A 17,906-nucleotide genomic window follows, 5' to 3' on the forward strand; every position below is an offset into this window, starting at 1 on the left:
TTTGGCTTGAAGGAGGTGGGAGGGTGCAGTTCCGTGTGATCAAGAAGCCAGCAGGCGGCGCAAGGAGGACACTTGGACCCAGCACTCCCCTCGGACCCAGCGCTCCCCGTGCTCCATACCTGAGCTGTGTATAAATAACCCGCACTTTCTTCTCAAAGCTCTGGATTGCCTGCAGCAGGAGCCGCACCATGTCCTGACTGTCCCCTTCACTTCGTTGGTCTGGAGAGAGAAGTTGGTGATTCCTCAGGTGTCTGCGCTACCCGGGAGCTGGGGCAGGCAGACCCCACTCACCGCGTGGCTTCTCCCTCAGCTTCCGGTAAAGGTCCCTGGCTTGCTCTTCTCTGAAACACACAAACAGGTCCCCCTGTGTCCTCTGAGGCCAGAGAAGCAATCTGACACACCGCTCAGGAGCTCCTGCCAGCAGTCACTGACAGAAGCAGGAGCAGCAGGAGGGAGATAGCTCGGGAGGAGAGTTTAGGAAGGAAATCTGCCCTGGAATTCTCCAGCAGAGGGAACACCATGCCAGGCCCGGCCTGGAAACACAGCCCAGGGGACGCACGGGCTCCTATCGCAGGACTGGCTGATGGTTTATTTGAGAATGAGTGGATAAAGGGTTAAACAGAGTAGAAATCACAGAAACCATCACCCGGTCTGTCAGCAAGAGCACCAGAGACTTGGCAGGGCTCTGCGGGGGCGGGGCGGCAGAGGATGCAGCTTGGATGTCCCACTCCCCCCAGCCTGTGAGCAGCACCCTGGGGGGAGGTATCGGTCTGGCACCACTTTCCCTTCTGAATCCGAGGTTGGATACTGACAAAGACTCAGTTTCCAGGGGCCAGAGACACAGCTCCGTGGCAGGCACTTGTCTGGCATAGCCTGCCTGAGTTCCATCCCCAGGATTCCACCAGGAGTGCTCCCTCAGCAGGGCCAGGAGTGACCTTGAGCATAGCTGGGTGTGCCCGCCCCATTTGCATCCCTGCCACTCACACCAAAAACACAATTTCTAGACTTGAACTTCTCTAAGAAGCAGTTTTCTCTGCTCCTGGATCTATTTAGAACCAGAACTCAGAGGCATTCTTGGAACTGATCCTCTCAATGGGGGTGACTCTCCTCCCCACTTGAAAGGCCTGGACACTGAGGGTCAGGGTGGGGAGACTGACCATGCAGTCTTGGGCCACGCCGTGTAGATCCATGTAGGTGGGGCAGATTTGAGTGGCCACATGGACTCACAGCTCTCTGTGGGGGTCCTGGCAGCGGGTACTCACAGGTCGTCAAGTGTGCCTCCCTGTTTCCTCCCCATGGGGCTCCTCTGCAGGTCCACAATATCTGTCTGCAGGGCCATCATCAGCTCCACCAGGTGCTTCACTTCATTCTCCTAATAAAGAAGCTGTGCTAGTGTAAACTGACATAACAGCAGCCCATAAGGTGAGGTCTGGGGGACAGCTTCCAGCCTGACCGGGACTCTGCATGGCGTGGGAGCAACAGGGATTTGGTGTGTTCTGCGTCTGTCCCTTCCCGCTGTGTGATCCCTGGGCAGGGTACCTAACCCTTGCACTGCCGTTTTCACTATGATAAAACTGCCTCTATCTGAGCCATGGCAGGAATTAGAGAATAGGAAGTGTGTAAAATGCTGGCACGAAGAGACATCCAGCGGATACTCAAGTCTCTTTCTTTGTCCACTCGCACAGACTCCTTTACTTCACAGATGGCACATGAGTGCCCAAACAGGGTAGAGCACTCACTCGCCTGCACATTGGATTGGCCTGGACGATAATGAGGGCTGCCCAGTAATCTACCCAGGACTGCTTTTCACCTGAGAACTGTAACATGGCTGAGTGCTTGCAGAAACACCTCGGAGTTATTTTACGTTTGATGTTCAACTGGTTTTTAATTAATTTAAATTTCAGAAAAAAACATTTAAAAGGTATCTTGATCACTCCCTCAAGCTTCTTTCTTACAAAGGGAGATCTAGGTGTCCCCTGTCCCCTTCCTGACCCCAGGAGACTTTTCATTCTGCTTCGTATTCAGCTCTCACCCGAGAACTCCGGGACCTGTACAACAGGGCCCCTGCTAGCCAGTTAGGCCAAAAACCAGGAAGAGGAAAACTTGATTTATGACATGAAAGGAAAGCTTACTGTCCCACAAGAAAGTGGCAAACAGCAGTGGAAAGCCTCATTCTTTTTAGTGAGGACATGGACCTAAAATGTGTCTCTTACCCGCCCACAGAGCTCCACAGCCTGTTCCATTTCCCTCCATGCAAGCAACAATTTATCTGATGCTGGAAAAAAAAAAATTAGGGGAAAAAAAACTGAAAATACCACAAAACCAAAAACAAAACAAACAACTCAATTATAAGAGAACAAGGGGAAAGAAAAAAAAAAACCTCCAGAAAAATAAATAAAAGTGCTCCTTAAACTCATGCAAAAAGTCCACTCACTGATTCCAAACTCGGTTTGCTCACTATACTTCTCCAGGTCAATCTGGATGCTGGTTTTAAAAAAATCCAATTTGGCCTTGAGCTGCTGAGACATGGAAGCCATGGAATTCTTCATCTTAGAAAGACAGCTGTTATTCCGGAGGAGATTCATCCTACAGGGGCCGTAAGAAACAGAAGCTTATGGGTATTCTGGGATCCAAATGCATTTCCTGAGCAGGGACAAAACTGCCTCCAACACCTCGCTATAAATCCCAGCACATGGACAGCCACACAAAGTAGTTTCCCAGCCCTGCGCGTTGTGTGTGGCTGGCACCCGGACTGGACAGAGGCCAGCGGGCTGTACTGCTGACCCAAACGCCACATGCTCCTCCAAGTCCCAGATGCCACTCTGGGTCAGCCCCAGCTTCCAGTCTACACTCCTGCTCTGGGTGCTGGCCTGACTCACTTTCTCAGATTAGTCCATCCCACTAACCACATGCCACCCAGCCAAACCAGTGTCTCCCTCCTGTCCCTCCCAGGGGCAGTGGTGTGGTTTCAGAGGTCTGTGGGAGCACCGGACAGTACATGGCGGCTCGCTGTCCCTGCTGCAACCGGCTGCAGTCTTCCTTCAGGGCCTGTATACTGTGCCAGACCTGGCCCCACACTCTCCGCAGCTGGAAGAAGGGCAGGCTTCTCTTGGGCTCTTGAACTAGAACAGAGACACACAGAGCGGTCAGAGCATGAATCCTCATGATCCCCCCCTCACTGGCACTCAGAGGCTGCAGACAGGCGGCTAATGACCAGGTGATGATTCTCTCAGGCTCACACTTAGACTGTCTCACATCTTTCTGCAGCCATCTATAGCACAGGCATTGCACTGGCCAATAATTTGTAGCTGTTGATCTGACGTGAAGAAACACTTTTTGGAGGGTGTTCTGGGGATGACCCTGGTGCTGAGGGGCTCCTCTGGGCTCTAGGAGAGACTGACCTCACCCCCTGCATCAGAGCATGCTCTCAGTTGTCTCTCATCACTGAAGAAACACTCTATGGGCCATAGAGGTATTCACACGTACACAAGCGCATATGTTTTCAATACAAACTCTTGTGTTCACAAAATTGAAGACCTCAAGAAGTTTTCTAGATCTGCAGCTTTAATACCAGGACTAGAAGACAATTACATAAGGAATAAGTCTGTAGCTCTCAGACTTTGGACCTTCAATAAATTTATTTATGTGTGTGTGTGTGTGTGTGCATGCGCGTGCCTGTGTGTGAAAGGAGACAGACAATGACAAAGAGAAAAGAGAGAGAGGAAGAGAAAAGAGGGAAGAGAAAACGGGAGCAGTGAATGCATTATCCGATGGTCATATAATGGAATGCTAGCCCATCATAAAACATACAAGTAGATTGATTTATAACAACTGGGGAAAAATCTCCCAAATATATTAAGGGAAAAAGGTAGGTACAGAGCAGCACATATTGAATACATCTGAGATGGAAAAGAAAATATATAAATTATGTGTCTCGTATAATTTATAAAAGCACAAAACATTGCTGGTAAGTAGAGTGAACATTTTGATAGCAGCAGATTCCCTGGAAGACACAAAGGAATTGAGGGAGAAGGCTGTTTTCCTTTTTTTTGCTTTAGTTATTGGGTTGCACCCAGCAGTGTGTGGAGCTTACGCCTGTCTCTGTGCTCAGGGGTCACTCCTGGTGGTGCTCAGGAGACCAAATATGGTGCTGGGGACCAGCCCAGAGCCAGCAGCGGGCAAGACAAGCACCTTGCCTGCTTGTATTATCTCTCTAGCCCTGGTGGTGTATTTCCCATGGTATATTACTTTGTACTTTATTTTTGTCTCCTGTTTATGTATTACTTATTAAAATATCAATAAAACTTGGAAATTAGCCATCTGCTTCAAGTTCAGACTTTGTGGCAGTACTGTCTTTCCTCTTCTGACAGTTGAGTCTAAGTTGGACTGAACACTTGTCTCTGCCTGGGGATGACCTACATATCCTAATTAAGGAAGATGACCCAGGGCTCAGTAAGCTGAGCTCCAGGGTCACATGCTTCCCTCCAACAGTCCCAAGTATTACAACTAATTAAAAAATAAAATCAAAACACACAAACAAAAAAACACCAGGGAAGGACATAGCTCAAAGGACCAGAGTTCATATCTCGCATGCTGGACATCCGTCTTCAGACCCTCGCACCACATGGCCCTTTGAGCACAGAGTTTGGAGCAGCCTCCAAGCAATGCTGGATGTGGCCAAAACACAAAACTGAATTAAAAACAATAAAGTTCTTACGAATATAGCTGACACTTTCAGGTTGCGGCCGTGGGGATATCTGAGTCTCATAGGTGACTTTGCTGTTGTCAAAAAGAAAAACAAGATCCATGTCCAGTGTGCGGCCTTCATTCAACTGCAAAGAGACAGAGACAAGGTGAGTTCAAATGGTTCAAAGCCCCCAAGATTTCCGAGTGTTCCCCACACTTCCTCAGCAATTCCCGAGTCTCTGAAGCCTTTCCCAGTGATGCCACCTTTTAGCCCTTTCCTGTTCCTTTATACTGGCAACTCAATTTATTTATTTACAACTTCTGACAGGCCTCTGCATTCTCTGACTGTCTTTTTATAAAACTGCGATGTCGGCTCACTGTCTACCCAGCGGTTAGTCTTCAGCTGACCAACTCTGAGGCAGGCATGGCCTTATCGTAGCCACCATAAGAGGGTCCTGGGCAGCAGCGGGTGGCCATCCGGAGTCCAGCTGGCTCAGGAGAATGCACAGCTTGGCAACAAAGGCAAATTGAGGCACTCTGACTGGCGAATGGAAACGCAAAGTGTGCAGTGACCATCTATCAGGCCACACAGGGGGTTTCCTACTCCAGCTTAGGCAGGAAGGCACAGCCGGAGCTGAATGGCAGTGCGTGGATCTGGAATGGGACGGGTCAAGCACCACAGAGACAAAACACACACAAACAAGAAAAATAAGCAGCATGTCTGTGATCAACAGCCCGTCTGCCAAAGGAGTGAAAGTCTGAAGCGAGTCAAGTCGCTGGTGGCTGGGAGGGAATGCAGGCCTTCTGGGCAGTCATGCTGACCTTGCCGTCCGAGATGCACTGTGTGGCCGGCTTGTCGGGGATCAGGGCCAGGCCCGCCTCCTGTAGCAGCTCCTGGTCCTCCTCAGGAATGCCGGTGTCCTGCTGGATTCTGGCCTTTAAGCTCTGGAGACTCTCATCTTCAGTCACCGGGTAGGTGTGAATGGTGCCTGTGACCATATTCAAGATGTGCACCAGCTGCAACACAACCCGGAGGTCACTGCAACCACATCATACCTGCAACGAACTTTGTCCTTATCTAGATCCCTGCAGCTTGAAGAAGGGCTCAGAGTACCCTGGTCCATATATTCCTGTCTTGATATTCATTCCTGTCCAAAGCTCTGGCCTCACGAACAATCACACAGGGGCCTCGCTCCTTACTTAGATGGAGAAACAGCCCCAGAGCCTGAGTTTCTCCCTCAAATACGTGGCCCATGACCAGTCCTCCCCACCTGCTTTCTTGGATGAGGTTCGAATCCAGAGCTTCACTGTGTGAGTCCTGCACTCTGCTGCTAAGCCTCGTTGCCATCCTGACTGGCCTTCCAGCAAGCACGCCCCTCCTGGAATGATGGCTGTGACAAATGGGGCCTCCCCTATTGTGCCAGGCCGAACATGGTTGTGGGGTTACCTTCAAGTTTAAGATGTCATCAAGGGCCTTGAAGCAGCCGTTGGGCCCGTAGCAGGGATCAGTGCCCCTCTGTCGGGGGTGCCACATCAGCATCAGCTGCAGCCACTTCTCCAGGCGTCGTGCCAAGACACTAGGAAGACAGCGTGGGCTATCCACCTGCCCCCACCCCCGAAAGGCACCCGGCATGCATGAAGGTATACACGCTTCTATCACCACTGTACTCAGAGTAACTGCAGGTGAGCTCATCAGAGAAGAGTGAACATTTCCTATCCAGTGAAGGATGTGTGTGCTCACCACTCCCCAAACCCTCTAGAAACCTCTCACACAGAAACGCTCAGCTGGGTCCGTCCTGAGCTCTGACAAGCTCACCTGAAAGAATTTTAAATGAGCCTCTAGGCATGCCTGTCCCCAGGGGGTTCCCTCTAGACAGACTCCTCACGGAGCCAGACTGCCAGCCACCTCCTCAGAAGCCCTTGGCAGGCTCACAAGCAAGTGCACTGTTTTGGACAGGCCCTGTGGATGGGCCTCCCACTACCTCTGCAAGAAAGTCCTCACTGAAGTGAAAAACAGATGCTCACTGCCTTCCTAAATGTGCTGTTACCCACCCCAATCCTTTCCCTGCAAACTTCCTTCTCATCTATTAATAGCCTACATACCTTTCCAAGCCTTTCCAAAAAGCCTTTCCCACTTCATCCAAAGTCATTCCATATTAGCTCAGGTCCACACACTGCCTTTCTACCCATCCTCCAAGCCCTCATACTGGTCATCCACGGGGTTGGAGGGCTGTTGCCTTGCACGTAGCTGACTTCAGTTCAGCCCCATATGGTCCACTGACCCCAGAAGTGACCCCTGAGCACCACTAGGTGTGGTTTCTAAACAAAAGACAAGCACAACCTATTATCCACGCTAGTCAGTGCCACTGACTTCCATGGAGCTTCCTATTATCCAATACTGATACCATCTAAACTTGTTCAGAGTTTGGCTGTTAAGACTAGATTGTAATGCTGGTGAAATGACAATAATTAATTTCATGATCATAACACTGTATTAGGCCACAAGAGAAATACAAAAAGAAATAAAATATAACTACCTACCCTTTTTTGGGGGTGGGGGACACACCCAGTAGTACTCTGGGCTTATTCTTGGCTCTGCACTCAGGAATCACTCCTGGCAGGCTCCGAGATTGTATAAAGTGCTGAGTCAGCACATGCAAGGCAAGTGCCCTACCCACTGTGCCATCACCATAGCCCGTTTCCTACCCTTGAGAAGCTTGCAACTGACTAGGAATAGTCCATCTATAAAACTAAACGTGAAACACGGTGAAAGCTACAAAGAATAGGAGGAGACGCAGATTGTTATGTGAACTTGGAAAAACTATCATTTCTGGATGGGAATGAGGAGTGAGAAATACATTCTAAGCTCTCAGTCACAGAATCAAACAAGTCATTTAAAATCTGTTCTACAACACCTCAGGCATGAGGTGCTCTCCAGTGAGCCTCACCTGTTGAGGTTATTGGGGTGGGGCAGGGAGCTGGAGAACTTCACGGTTCCAGTAAGGTCTTCACTGACAACAATGTCCATCTCACTCTTCTGCCGGACTTTAGAGTGCCTGCAAACATGTTATTTTGTTAATTACAGCCTTCAGTTACTTGGCGGTCAAGTGTCACTTTATAATTATTGTGTATTATCACTTTACAACCATACAGAATAGCTCTGGGTCACTATTTAAACCCTTTTGGAAGCCAGTGCAGTTCTAGCCTCTTGGCACAGCTTCTTGGAGAGCTTTAGTAAGACCAGTGCGGCAGGAACAGGCAGTGATTACCCACTTGGTGTCCAGACAGCTACAGACAGGGCTGCTGGCTCTTCATCACATCCTTGGTTTGTCCTACTTTTCCTTACTGCTCATTTTATCCAGATAAAAAAACATGCTTAAGAAAAAAAAAAACCTCCCATTTATTTTATTTTGAATTTTTATTAGTGAAAACACCATGAGGTACAGTTGTAGACTTACAAATTATTGTGCTTGGGTTTCAATTATACAATGTTCGAGTACCCATCCCTCCACTAGTGCCCATTTTTCCACCACCACTGATCCCAGTATCCCTTCCACCCCCCATCACCCATCCCACCCCGACTCTGTGGCAGGGCATTCCCTTTTGTTCTCTCTCTCCTTTTTGGTGCTGTGGTTTGCAAAAGAGGCATTAAGTGGCAATCATGTTCGGTCTATAGTCTACTTTTAGCATGCATCTCCCATCCTGGGAGGATCCTCCCAATGCCCTTTATTTGGTGCTCCCTTCTCTATCTGAGCTGCTTTTCCCCCTAGCATGTGCGGCTGGCCTCCAGCCCATGGAGTGAACCTCCTGGTACTTATCTCGCTATTCTTGAAAAACTCTCCAATTTAGATTCTTCTTTGGAGCAAGTCAAGTTCATTGTTATTTACCAGGTTATTTTTGAATTGGGTATATTTCGTGTTTTCTCCTTGTATTCAAGCGGGGCTGCCACAGTCAGACAGAATGTGCAAGGGTAAGTTCACTTCTGCAGCGGGAAACTGGAGAATGGTTACAGCAGAATGGATGCTTTGATACAGGATCACAGTCACAGTCCTCCCGTTGTTCATCGATTTTCTCGAGCGGGCCCAGTAATGTCTCCGTCTTGAGACTTGTTGTTACTGTGTTTGGCATATCGAATACGTCACGGGTAGCTTGCCAGGCTTTGCCGCGCGGTCGAGATACTCTTGGTAGCTTGCTGGGCTCTCTGAGAGGGGTGGAGGAATCGAACTCGGGTCAGCCATGTTGGCCGCTTGCAAGGCAAACGCCCTACAGCTGTGGTATCACTCCAGCCCTTGATACAGGATAAAACGAAGATTTCCAACACACATATATATGTTCCAACACATATGCTTCATATTTACACAAACTCTGCACAACACACACACACACAAACGCACTTTCCTCTAAATGTACCTGGCTAAATGTTATTTCTCATGACAAACAAACTTGGACATTTCCCAATGCAGAAGATTTATTGATTTTTCTTAAAGAGCACTTGAAAGAAAAAGCAAATTTAAACCCAGGACCAAGGAGTAGCTTAAGTGGTAACAGTTATGGCCTGCATCTGTAGGTGCCAGTCTGTTCCTTGGCACAGTGCCTACAGACACTTCCTGATGCTAGCAAGGCCTCAAGCACCACCTACTGCCTGGCTGGAGCACTGTGGGGAGAGGCCCTAGAGGAGAGAGCAAGGGTGGAAGACTGTGGGGAGAGCCCCTACAGGAGAGAGCAAGGCTGGAGCACTGTGGGAAGAGGCTCCTACAGGGAAAGAACAAAACAAAACTTAAACCCAACTGGTCTGGAATCTTCTTAGCAACAAGGATAATACACTGAATGATATTTCATGGATAAGCAAGTATCCGTGTGTGTGGAATACACACCTCCTTGCCATGAAAATCCCATTAGGTAGTCATAGATTTTAGTCCCCCTTTTTCCCGGTAGTGGGAAATGAACATCAGGTGCTATTTCCAAGGTCACAACTACTTGTTGTTGTAAGGGACTCAAATCGAAAGTCTTGTCTGTCTGAATGTCCAAGTATTTTCTTTCCAAAACACCCAGGAAATTAAAAAGCAAAAGAAGCGTTAGCTCTGAGCGGTTCTTGATGACAAGGGGAAGCACAGATGACAGGGCTCAGCGGGACTCTGCCCGGGAGCACCGGGTCCTGAGCAGGAGTGTGACAGACTGGGAGACTCCAGGTCTGGCAGAAGCTGTCACTGCTGCACATCAGGACTCTGTCGTGACACACAAATGGGAAATTCAGCCTGTCAACGGGAAGTCATAAAAATGAAACAAGGTAGTAACTATTTTTTTTTTGCTTATTGATTATTGCTTAAGTCCTAAAATAATTTTCTACTATAAAGCCTAAACTACATAAATCAGTGAAATTTTAAAATTTTTTATGAGCCATTTAAAAGCAGATGATAAAGAAATAAAACTCATAAAAGAAAAGAAAGGGTGAGGAGGCCTGGGACAAAGCTCATGCAGAGCACACGCCTCTCCTGTTTGAGGTTCTGGTTTGAATTCTCAGTACGCCCAGGAGTGGTCCGGAGCCCCAGGCACCGCTGGATATGGACCTCAGGAAAAGAAACACAGGGTCTCACTCTTTAAAAACAAACAAAACAGGGGCTGGAGAGATAGCACAGCGGGTAGGGCGTTTGCCTTGCATGCAGCCGACCCGGGTTCGATTCCCAGCATCCCATATTGTACCCTGAGCACCGACAGGAGTAACTCCTGAGTGCAGAGCCCGGAGTAACCCCTGTGCACTGCCAGGTGTGACCCAAAAAGAAAAAAATAAAATAAAATAAAAATAAATAAAAACAAAACAAAGCAAATGAGACAGACGCTTCTCATAAATTGCTCCCTGCTGGATTTCAGAGCAGCCCATTTAAGTGGTCACTCAGCGCAGGAGAGACAGCTCAGAGAGCTGAGCACAGCTCTGGGTATATAGTGTCTGGGCTGGGTCCTGAGCAACACAGGGCCCTGGAATCCTGAGAGTGACCCTGACCAGTCTATGGCAGCCCCTAAGCAGCGTGCAGAGCCAGAACAAACCTGATCTTCTTGGTATCAACAGGGAACTTCTTTTTTTTATTGTTTCTTTTTGAGCCACATCTGTGATGTGCAGGGGTTACTCTTGACTCTGCACTCAGGGATTTCTCCATGAAGTGCTCAGGGAACCATATGGGATGCTGGGGATTAAACCTGGGTCAGCTGTGTGCAGGCATGTTCCCTACCCACTGTACTATTCCTCTGGCCCCAATAGTGGGGAAACTTCTAAGAAACTGAGTGTATAGACAATAGACTCCTGCAGACAACAGATGTTTGTCTACACAATAGACAGCTGACATTTACTACAAAAATGCTGAGCCCGTAGAGGCTTAATTGAAATAGTATTTGTTTCCCCACTTCTAATGGATTTTAACTCATCTTATAATAACACAAAGGCACATCATTTGAACAAAGAAATACAGCAATTCCTTGGTGAGTTAAAATACTATAGCTATACGGATCATTACTATGTTTATTTTTTTTATCATGGTTACATTATGAGCCAGTTCCTTGATATTCCAGCATCTATAGACTGCGAAGGGAGCACTGCTTGTTTTAAAAGAAGTCCCCACAGGAGGGCACCCTCTGCACCTCAGGGGCCCCCTCAGAGCTAGTCCAGGCCCTGCATTATCTCCACAAGCCTGTTGTAGAAACAGAGACAAACTGACTGTTCAAACAGAAAACTACTCTTCTGAGCCTATCTCAAAGATCGAATCTTACTGTTAGAAAAAAATCTTCTCATTATGCAAATGCCTATCACTTGAAAAGTTAATGCTTTTATGACTATCAGAAAGGTATCTTTAAAAAATGACAAGAGTCAGTGTTGACAATGCTATGGAGAAACAAGCAGCTTTGCAAATTCCTGGTGGAAGTGTGATTTGTGAAACCTTTCTGTTGGGCAGTTTGTTAAATACATGAGACCTTTAAGATATGCATAGGGGCTGGAGTACAGTGGATAGGGTATTTGCCTTGCATGTGGCCAACCTGGGTTCAATTCCCAGCATCCCATATGGTTCCCCAAGCACCACTAGGAGTAACCCCTGAGCATTGCCGGATGTGACCCAAAAAGCAAAAAAAAAAAAAAAAAAAAAAAAAGACGTGCATAATCTTTTACCTATTCTATTTCCAGGGACTTACCATAGGAAAATCACTGTGGGTATACAGGGGTTTCCCAACAAGGCACTGGTGCTGCTTTACAAAGCTAAAGTTATAAATGACCCAATGGCTACTTAGTGAAAAACCAAAGAGACTTTTTGGGATTTGTTTTGGGCCACACACAGTGGTGCTCAGAGGCTATTTTGGCTAGCAGTGTTAGAGGACCCAAATGCAGTAGTGCTGGGGATTCAAACCGTGTGCGCCGGATGCAAGGGAAGTGCCTTGACCTCTGTATTATCTCTCTGCCCCTCCGAAAATCAAGCATTTTAATGGGATGGTAGTCGAGACAGTAAAGGAGATAGAGCGCTTGCCTATGCACTGTAGACTCTCATTCAATCCCTGCATATAGGCCCCTGAGCACAGCCAAGAGTGACCACTGAGTAAGTACTGACGGGTGTGGCTCAACCTCCAACCCCAAGAACATATTCAACAGCAAATCTGAAAAGCATGTAAAGAACAAACTGTTCTCTGGGGAGACCATACCGGGCAGTGCTGAGGGGTTACTCTCGGCCCTGTGATCAGGGTCAGTCTGGTGCTGGAGGAACACAGGAATGCCAGAGGCTGACCCAGGGACGTGCATTCACCCTTGTGCTACCTCTACAGCCCTATTTTACTTTTTCTCCAGATACTTCAAGAGCCTGAAGACACACAAAAATGTTCGTGGTGGTGGTATCTGGTCTTATTACAGAAATACCTGCAGTGTGAAAATGCCGAGAGCACACAGAAGCAGTTCACAGAGGTTACCACTCCCAATGGGAAGGAAAGAGAAAGGAAGGGCTGGTGAGAGAGTGCGATGGGCAACACTCTTGGCCTGCACATCTGACCTGATTTGGCACCCCAAATCATCCCTCTGAACACTGCCAGGAGTGATCCCTTAGTACAGAGCCAGGAGTAAGGGCCTCAGCATTTCTGGGTGTGGCCCAAAAACCAGAAGAAAAAAAAAAAAGAAGAAAAGAAAAGCGTAAGAACCGGAGAGAGAGTATAGTGCTTATACACGGACAATGCTGGCTCCATCCCAAGTGCTGCATATAATCTCCCAAGCCCTAAACACTGTTGTGTGTAGGTCTAACACACCCACAAAGGTGGCAAACATACAAATGAATAAACGCACACTACTCTGTCATACATGTACAAAACATCTTTGAAAACCTCCCCCAAACAATGCTGCTGGGGACCATAGCTGGGGACCAAGATGAGATCATTCTTTGCTGATCTTCTGAGAGTGCTCAGGGGCTATTCCTAACCTGCTCAGGGAGATGGCACTAGGTTTTCACCTAGGCACCAACGCTCTGAGCAATCTCCTAGGCCAGGAAAGACTCTTTTATATTGATAAAGGTAGAACCATGTGTTTTGTTTGTTTTGGGGTCATACCCAGTGATACTCAGAGATTACTCCTGGTTCTGCACTTAGAAATCACTCCTGGTGGGCTCAGGGGACCATATGGGTTGCCAGGGATTGAACCCAGGTTAGCCGCAAGCAAGGCTTGCACCCTACCCATTGTACTATCTCTTTAGCCCCAAGGTTGAACCAAGTGAACTTATTATTGCCCCAAAGTTTTTTAAAAACAAACAAAAAATTTTGAACAACAACACAATTCAAATTTGGTGTAGCACCATTATTCATTGTTGCACTCAATACAACAGCTAACATATGGAATCAACCTGGGTATCCAATGACAGTGAATGGATTATGAAGAAGTGATATATATATGTACATATATATATATATATATATACACACACACACACACACACACAATGGAATAGTATGCAGCTACAAGGAATAATCATGCAGTTTGCTGCAACCTGGTTGGAACTAGAAGATACAATATTTAGTGAAGTTAGCCAGAAGAAAGACACAAGATGATCTTACTTTTCTGTGGAATACTGGATGAGGAAATGGACTGCAGTAAGAGGGGAAGCTCAGGTCATCCTTGACCTCAGTGTTTAGAGAGGAGAAAGAGAAGGAAAAAAATCGGGGGTGGGGGAGGAGAGTGAATAAAAAAAGAGGTAATGGGTGAACAGGCATCAGGGTTCAGTTATCTCAGTGATCTGAGTGAGGGTAGAGCCAGATACATAGATCTACAGAACTATGAAACTATGAAACACGAGACCTAAGTGGCAACTGCTGAAACTTCGTAATGTGCCCATCAAGTTAACAGGAGGGCGTGGAGTGGGGGTTGGGGTGGGGAATCTGGGAACACTGGTGGAGGGGAGTTGACACTGGTGGGGGGATTGGTGTTGAGTGATTGTATGCCCCAAATGCAACTATCAGTCACTTTGTAAATCATGGTTCTTTAATTAAAAAAAATTCACGTGTAGCATCTCAAAGAACAATTTTGAATGAAACCAAACTGATTTAGGGAAATGATGATTTTTAAATTTCAATAATAAATTCTCTAACATACGACACAATATTGTTGCTGTGTTTGTGAGTAGGGTCTCTCCAGTGGCCTGGGGAAGCAGGGACCACTCCCAGAGCTGTGAGCGGGGGACTGAGGCACAGGGCCCGGGCCTGGGGGTACGGGGGCGACTAGTGATGGCCCCCACTATGCTCAGGGGTTATGTGATGCCATGAGACTAGTGATGGTCCCCGCTGCATGCTTGGGGGTCAATGTGATGCCATGGGATTAGACTTGAGATCTGTGCTCAGCTCTCTAAACTATCTCCTCAGCCCCACAGTATTTTTAAAATCGGGGGAAAAACTGCTGAAGAATACATACAGTATCATCATCATCATTATACTTTTTTGATTTGAGGGCCACAATGGAGGGTGCTCACTCTTGGCTCCACAATGGAGGGCTGACTCTTGGCTCTGTGCTCAAGGATCACTCCTGAGGGCTCAGGGAACCATATGTGGTACCAAGGACTGAACCTGGGTCAGCCGCATCTCAGGCAAGCATCCTGCCCACTATATTATCTCTCTGGAGCCCATATACAGTAATGTTTAAAAACAGCCATATCTTTTGATTTACTAGAAATCTTTTTAAGTTTGATTCATGTTTAAACCATTTTCTTATCTGCATTTATACAACCGTCTGAAAATGAACTGCTTTGTGGCTACTGATTCAAGGGCAAATGCCATTTATTTAATATTCAGAACCCTCAGTTCCGTAACTGGAAAGCAGGAGACCGTTACAGAAGTCTCCAGGCCAGCTGGCAGCACCCACGGCCCAGGGCCAGGTGAGGCAGAGGCACACGCTCTCCTACTGGCTGCGGCTCTCACTCACCACTGCACAGGCTGCCAGTTGGGCAGGAAGGGCCGGAAGCCCGTGATGCACTCGAAGGCCAGGGTGCCGAAGCTCCAGTAGTCCACAGTCACGGTATACTTCAGTTGCTCCAGCAGCTCTGGGGCCTGCAGTGCACATGTGGGAAACCCTTGAGCCACCCAAGAGGAAGCAACAGCCCTTGAGACCACGTCCTCACTTTCCTGGCCACACAGCGGGGGCTGGAGAGGAGGCCCCACAGAGAGAGGGTGCAGTGGGGATCCGGCCAACCTCTTTCACTCCAACGCCGTAGCAGGGCCCTGGCTGCAGGGAATCCCAGCCTCTGCAGAGGGGAGACAGGCTGACCTACAAACAACACCCTGCGGCACAGCCCACACGCAGCAAAGGCCACTGCGCTTGCCACAGTCCTGGCAGATCAGGCACTGGGCCACCTCAGGAAGGCTCTGGAGCACAGGGGGGACACTAAAGGGCCACCTCAGGAAGGCTCTGGAGCACAGGGGGGACACTAAAGGGCCACCTCAGGAAGGCTCTGGAGCACAGGGGGGACACTAAGGGGCCCAAAGGATCTTCACATGAGTGGCCGACAGGATGCATTCCAGAAGGCCCCATGATGAGTCAAGGCCACAGAGACAGGCTAGAGTTGGGGGGGGCTCTATGGCAAGGCCAGGAGGCCCAAATCAGATGGGCACGGGGGGAGGGGGGGGTCAGGCAAGACTGTATCTGGTTACGGTGCAGCTCCTGCAGTGATCATGACACTGAGCCAGAGCATGGGCCCCACTTGGCCACCAGGACACTCAGCAGGTCCCCCACAAGGCCAGCACAGGATCTCAAGGGCCTGAGTCACAGGGCCGGGAGTCAGCAGCAGACAACAGGGGCCTGGCGGGTAGGTCGACTGCCGATGCACACGAGAAGGCCTCAAAGACAAGTTTCTTCAGTTCAAGAATCAGGGTATTGGGGCTGAGTGATGGCACAGTGGGTAGGGTGTTTGCCTTGCACACGGCCAACCCAGGTTCGATTCCCAGCCTCCCATATGATCTCCCAAGCACTGCCAGGAGTAATTTCTGAGTGCAGAGCCCGGAGTAACCCCCAAGCATCACTCAGTATAACCCAAAATAGCAAAATAATAATAATAATAATAATAATAAAATAAAGAATCAGAGAATTGAGGCCCATCTGGCACTAAGTCTTTTCATGTTTTATTTGCTGGGTTTTCATTACTCCAACATGCCAGCACCGCCCCAGCCACCAAGTGTCCCTTCTCTCCACTACTGTCTCAGGGGCCCCATTCATTTGTCCCCAGCATTGTTACCCTCTCCCCCAAGTCCTCCTTGATATCTCACTGCCATGGTAAGTTCAGTTCCGGGAACCAGTTTGTAGATTTTTTTGTTTTTAGCCTTTTGTTATTCCCTTACTACGTTTTTTATACCACACACACAAATCCTTTTTTAAACTACAAATTCCTTTACTCAACCAATATTTTACTAGTGAGCATCCTCCACCCAGATCCTCCATATTCCAGTAGGCAGGGGTCACATCCACCAACTGGCCCCCTGGCGCCATGTAATCCTATCAACGGCCAAGATCCAGAGACTATAAAACCCAGATCCTGGAAGCGCGCAGCCGCAAATGTGGCCGCGCGACATCTTATTATCTCATTTTTTTTCTTTGGACAAACTGACAGGCTACCAAATGTAACCTGCCCACACGGCAGTCTGGCAAATTCCCCGTGACGTAACCAATATGCCAAATACCAGTAACAATGATGGGTCTTATTCTCCTAACCCTGAAAGAGCCTTGAATCTCTGGGCTAGGATGAAGGAGACTTTACTGGGGCCTGCTCGAGGCAATGGACGAACAACAGGATGGTCGTGATCGTGATTTTACTGGTGGTTACAACCTGTAAGCAATCTCTTACCAAGTCTCGCTGAGTCTCTTGCTAGGAATCTCTCCATCCTCACTGCCGCCTACAACTCCAAACTGCCTTTTGCAACAAGCTTCTCACAACATGCCCTCTCTTAATTCTTGTTCTGAGCCCGTCTAGAGTGGTTTATTCAAAAGGGCAACCAAAGTAAGTGCTGGGGAGAAACTCAAATGGCTGGAGACCACACTTTACATGTGGAAGCCCCAAGTTTGATATCCTACGCTACATGGCACCCCAAGCACCTCGCCAAGAGCAGCACCTCATCTGTCCTAGCACCACTGAGTATGGCAAGAAAAAGAGGGAGAAGCCCGGTAACCTGACCCCTCTGAATTTAATTAAAACTCCTTGATGTCTAGGACCAGAGAGATAGTACAGTAGGTAGGGCATTTGCCTGGCATGCAGCTGAACTGGGTTTGATCCCTGGCACCATACATGGTTTACAAAGCCCTACCAGGAGTGACCCCTGAGTGCAGAGTCAGGAGTAAGCTCTAAGTACAGCTGTGTGGGGCCCAAAAACAGTAACTGAAAGGCAGACAAACAAAACCCCTTGATGCTTCTCCAGAGATTTTAAAGTGAAGCATTTTTAACCTGGCCTGGAAGGCCCTGAATGACCTGCCCCCGACTTTTTCCTCCACACTTCAACCAGTAACACTCTGTCCTCCAAGACAGCCAAACTCACTCTCCCAATACACTGACCTTCTGACTGGAGCTTTCCACCTGTCCCCACCCCTGGTTCCTTTGCACCTACCGATCCCTTCAGTGTCCAGAACAGGCAAAGTCCTCCAACAGAGCTGCTGTTAGAACACCCTGAATTTTCCCTTTGCAGTACTTATTAAAGTTGTTGTTTCCCAGTTGTTTGCTCCTTTCTTGTTGGACCCT

The 17,906-nt window shown here is 48.2% G+C and overlaps 1 protein-coding gene across 1 annotated transcript in view; it reads right to left on the reverse strand.

Annotated features, from left to right (window-relative positions):
- The window catches only part of IKBKB (inhibitor of nuclear factor kappa B kinase subunit beta), a 46,927-nt gene that overhangs the window by 6,811 nt on the left and 22,210 nt on the right, over positions 1 to 17,906 (reverse strand). The window contains exons 8-18 of the mRNA XM_056116762.1: positions 15,110 to 15,234; positions 7,635 to 7,742; positions 6,134 to 6,263; positions 5,509 to 5,703; positions 4,718 to 4,832; positions 2,999 to 3,122; positions 2,435 to 2,586; positions 2,214 to 2,275; positions 1,263 to 1,372; positions 292 to 341; positions 120 to 219 (exon numbers count right to left, since the gene is read on the reverse strand). Coding sequence (XP_055972737.1) covers positions 120 to 219; positions 292 to 341; positions 1,263 to 1,372; positions 2,214 to 2,275; positions 2,435 to 2,586; positions 2,999 to 3,122; positions 4,718 to 4,832; positions 5,509 to 5,703; positions 6,134 to 6,263; positions 7,635 to 7,742; positions 15,110 to 15,234 — 1,271 coding nt within the window. The remainder of the gene's footprint in view (positions 1 to 119; positions 220 to 291; positions 342 to 1,262; positions 1,373 to 2,213; positions 2,276 to 2,434; positions 2,587 to 2,998; positions 3,123 to 4,717; positions 4,833 to 5,508; positions 5,704 to 6,133; positions 6,264 to 7,634; positions 7,743 to 15,109; positions 15,235 to 17,906) is intronic.

This window comes from Sorex fumeus, unplaced genomic scaffold, assembly GCF_029834395.1.
Source record: "Sorex fumeus unplaced genomic scaffold, SorFum_2.1 ptg000033l, whole genome shotgun sequence".
Lineage (NCBI taxonomy): Eukaryota > Metazoa > Chordata > Mammalia > Eulipotyphla > Soricidae > Sorex > Sorex fumeus.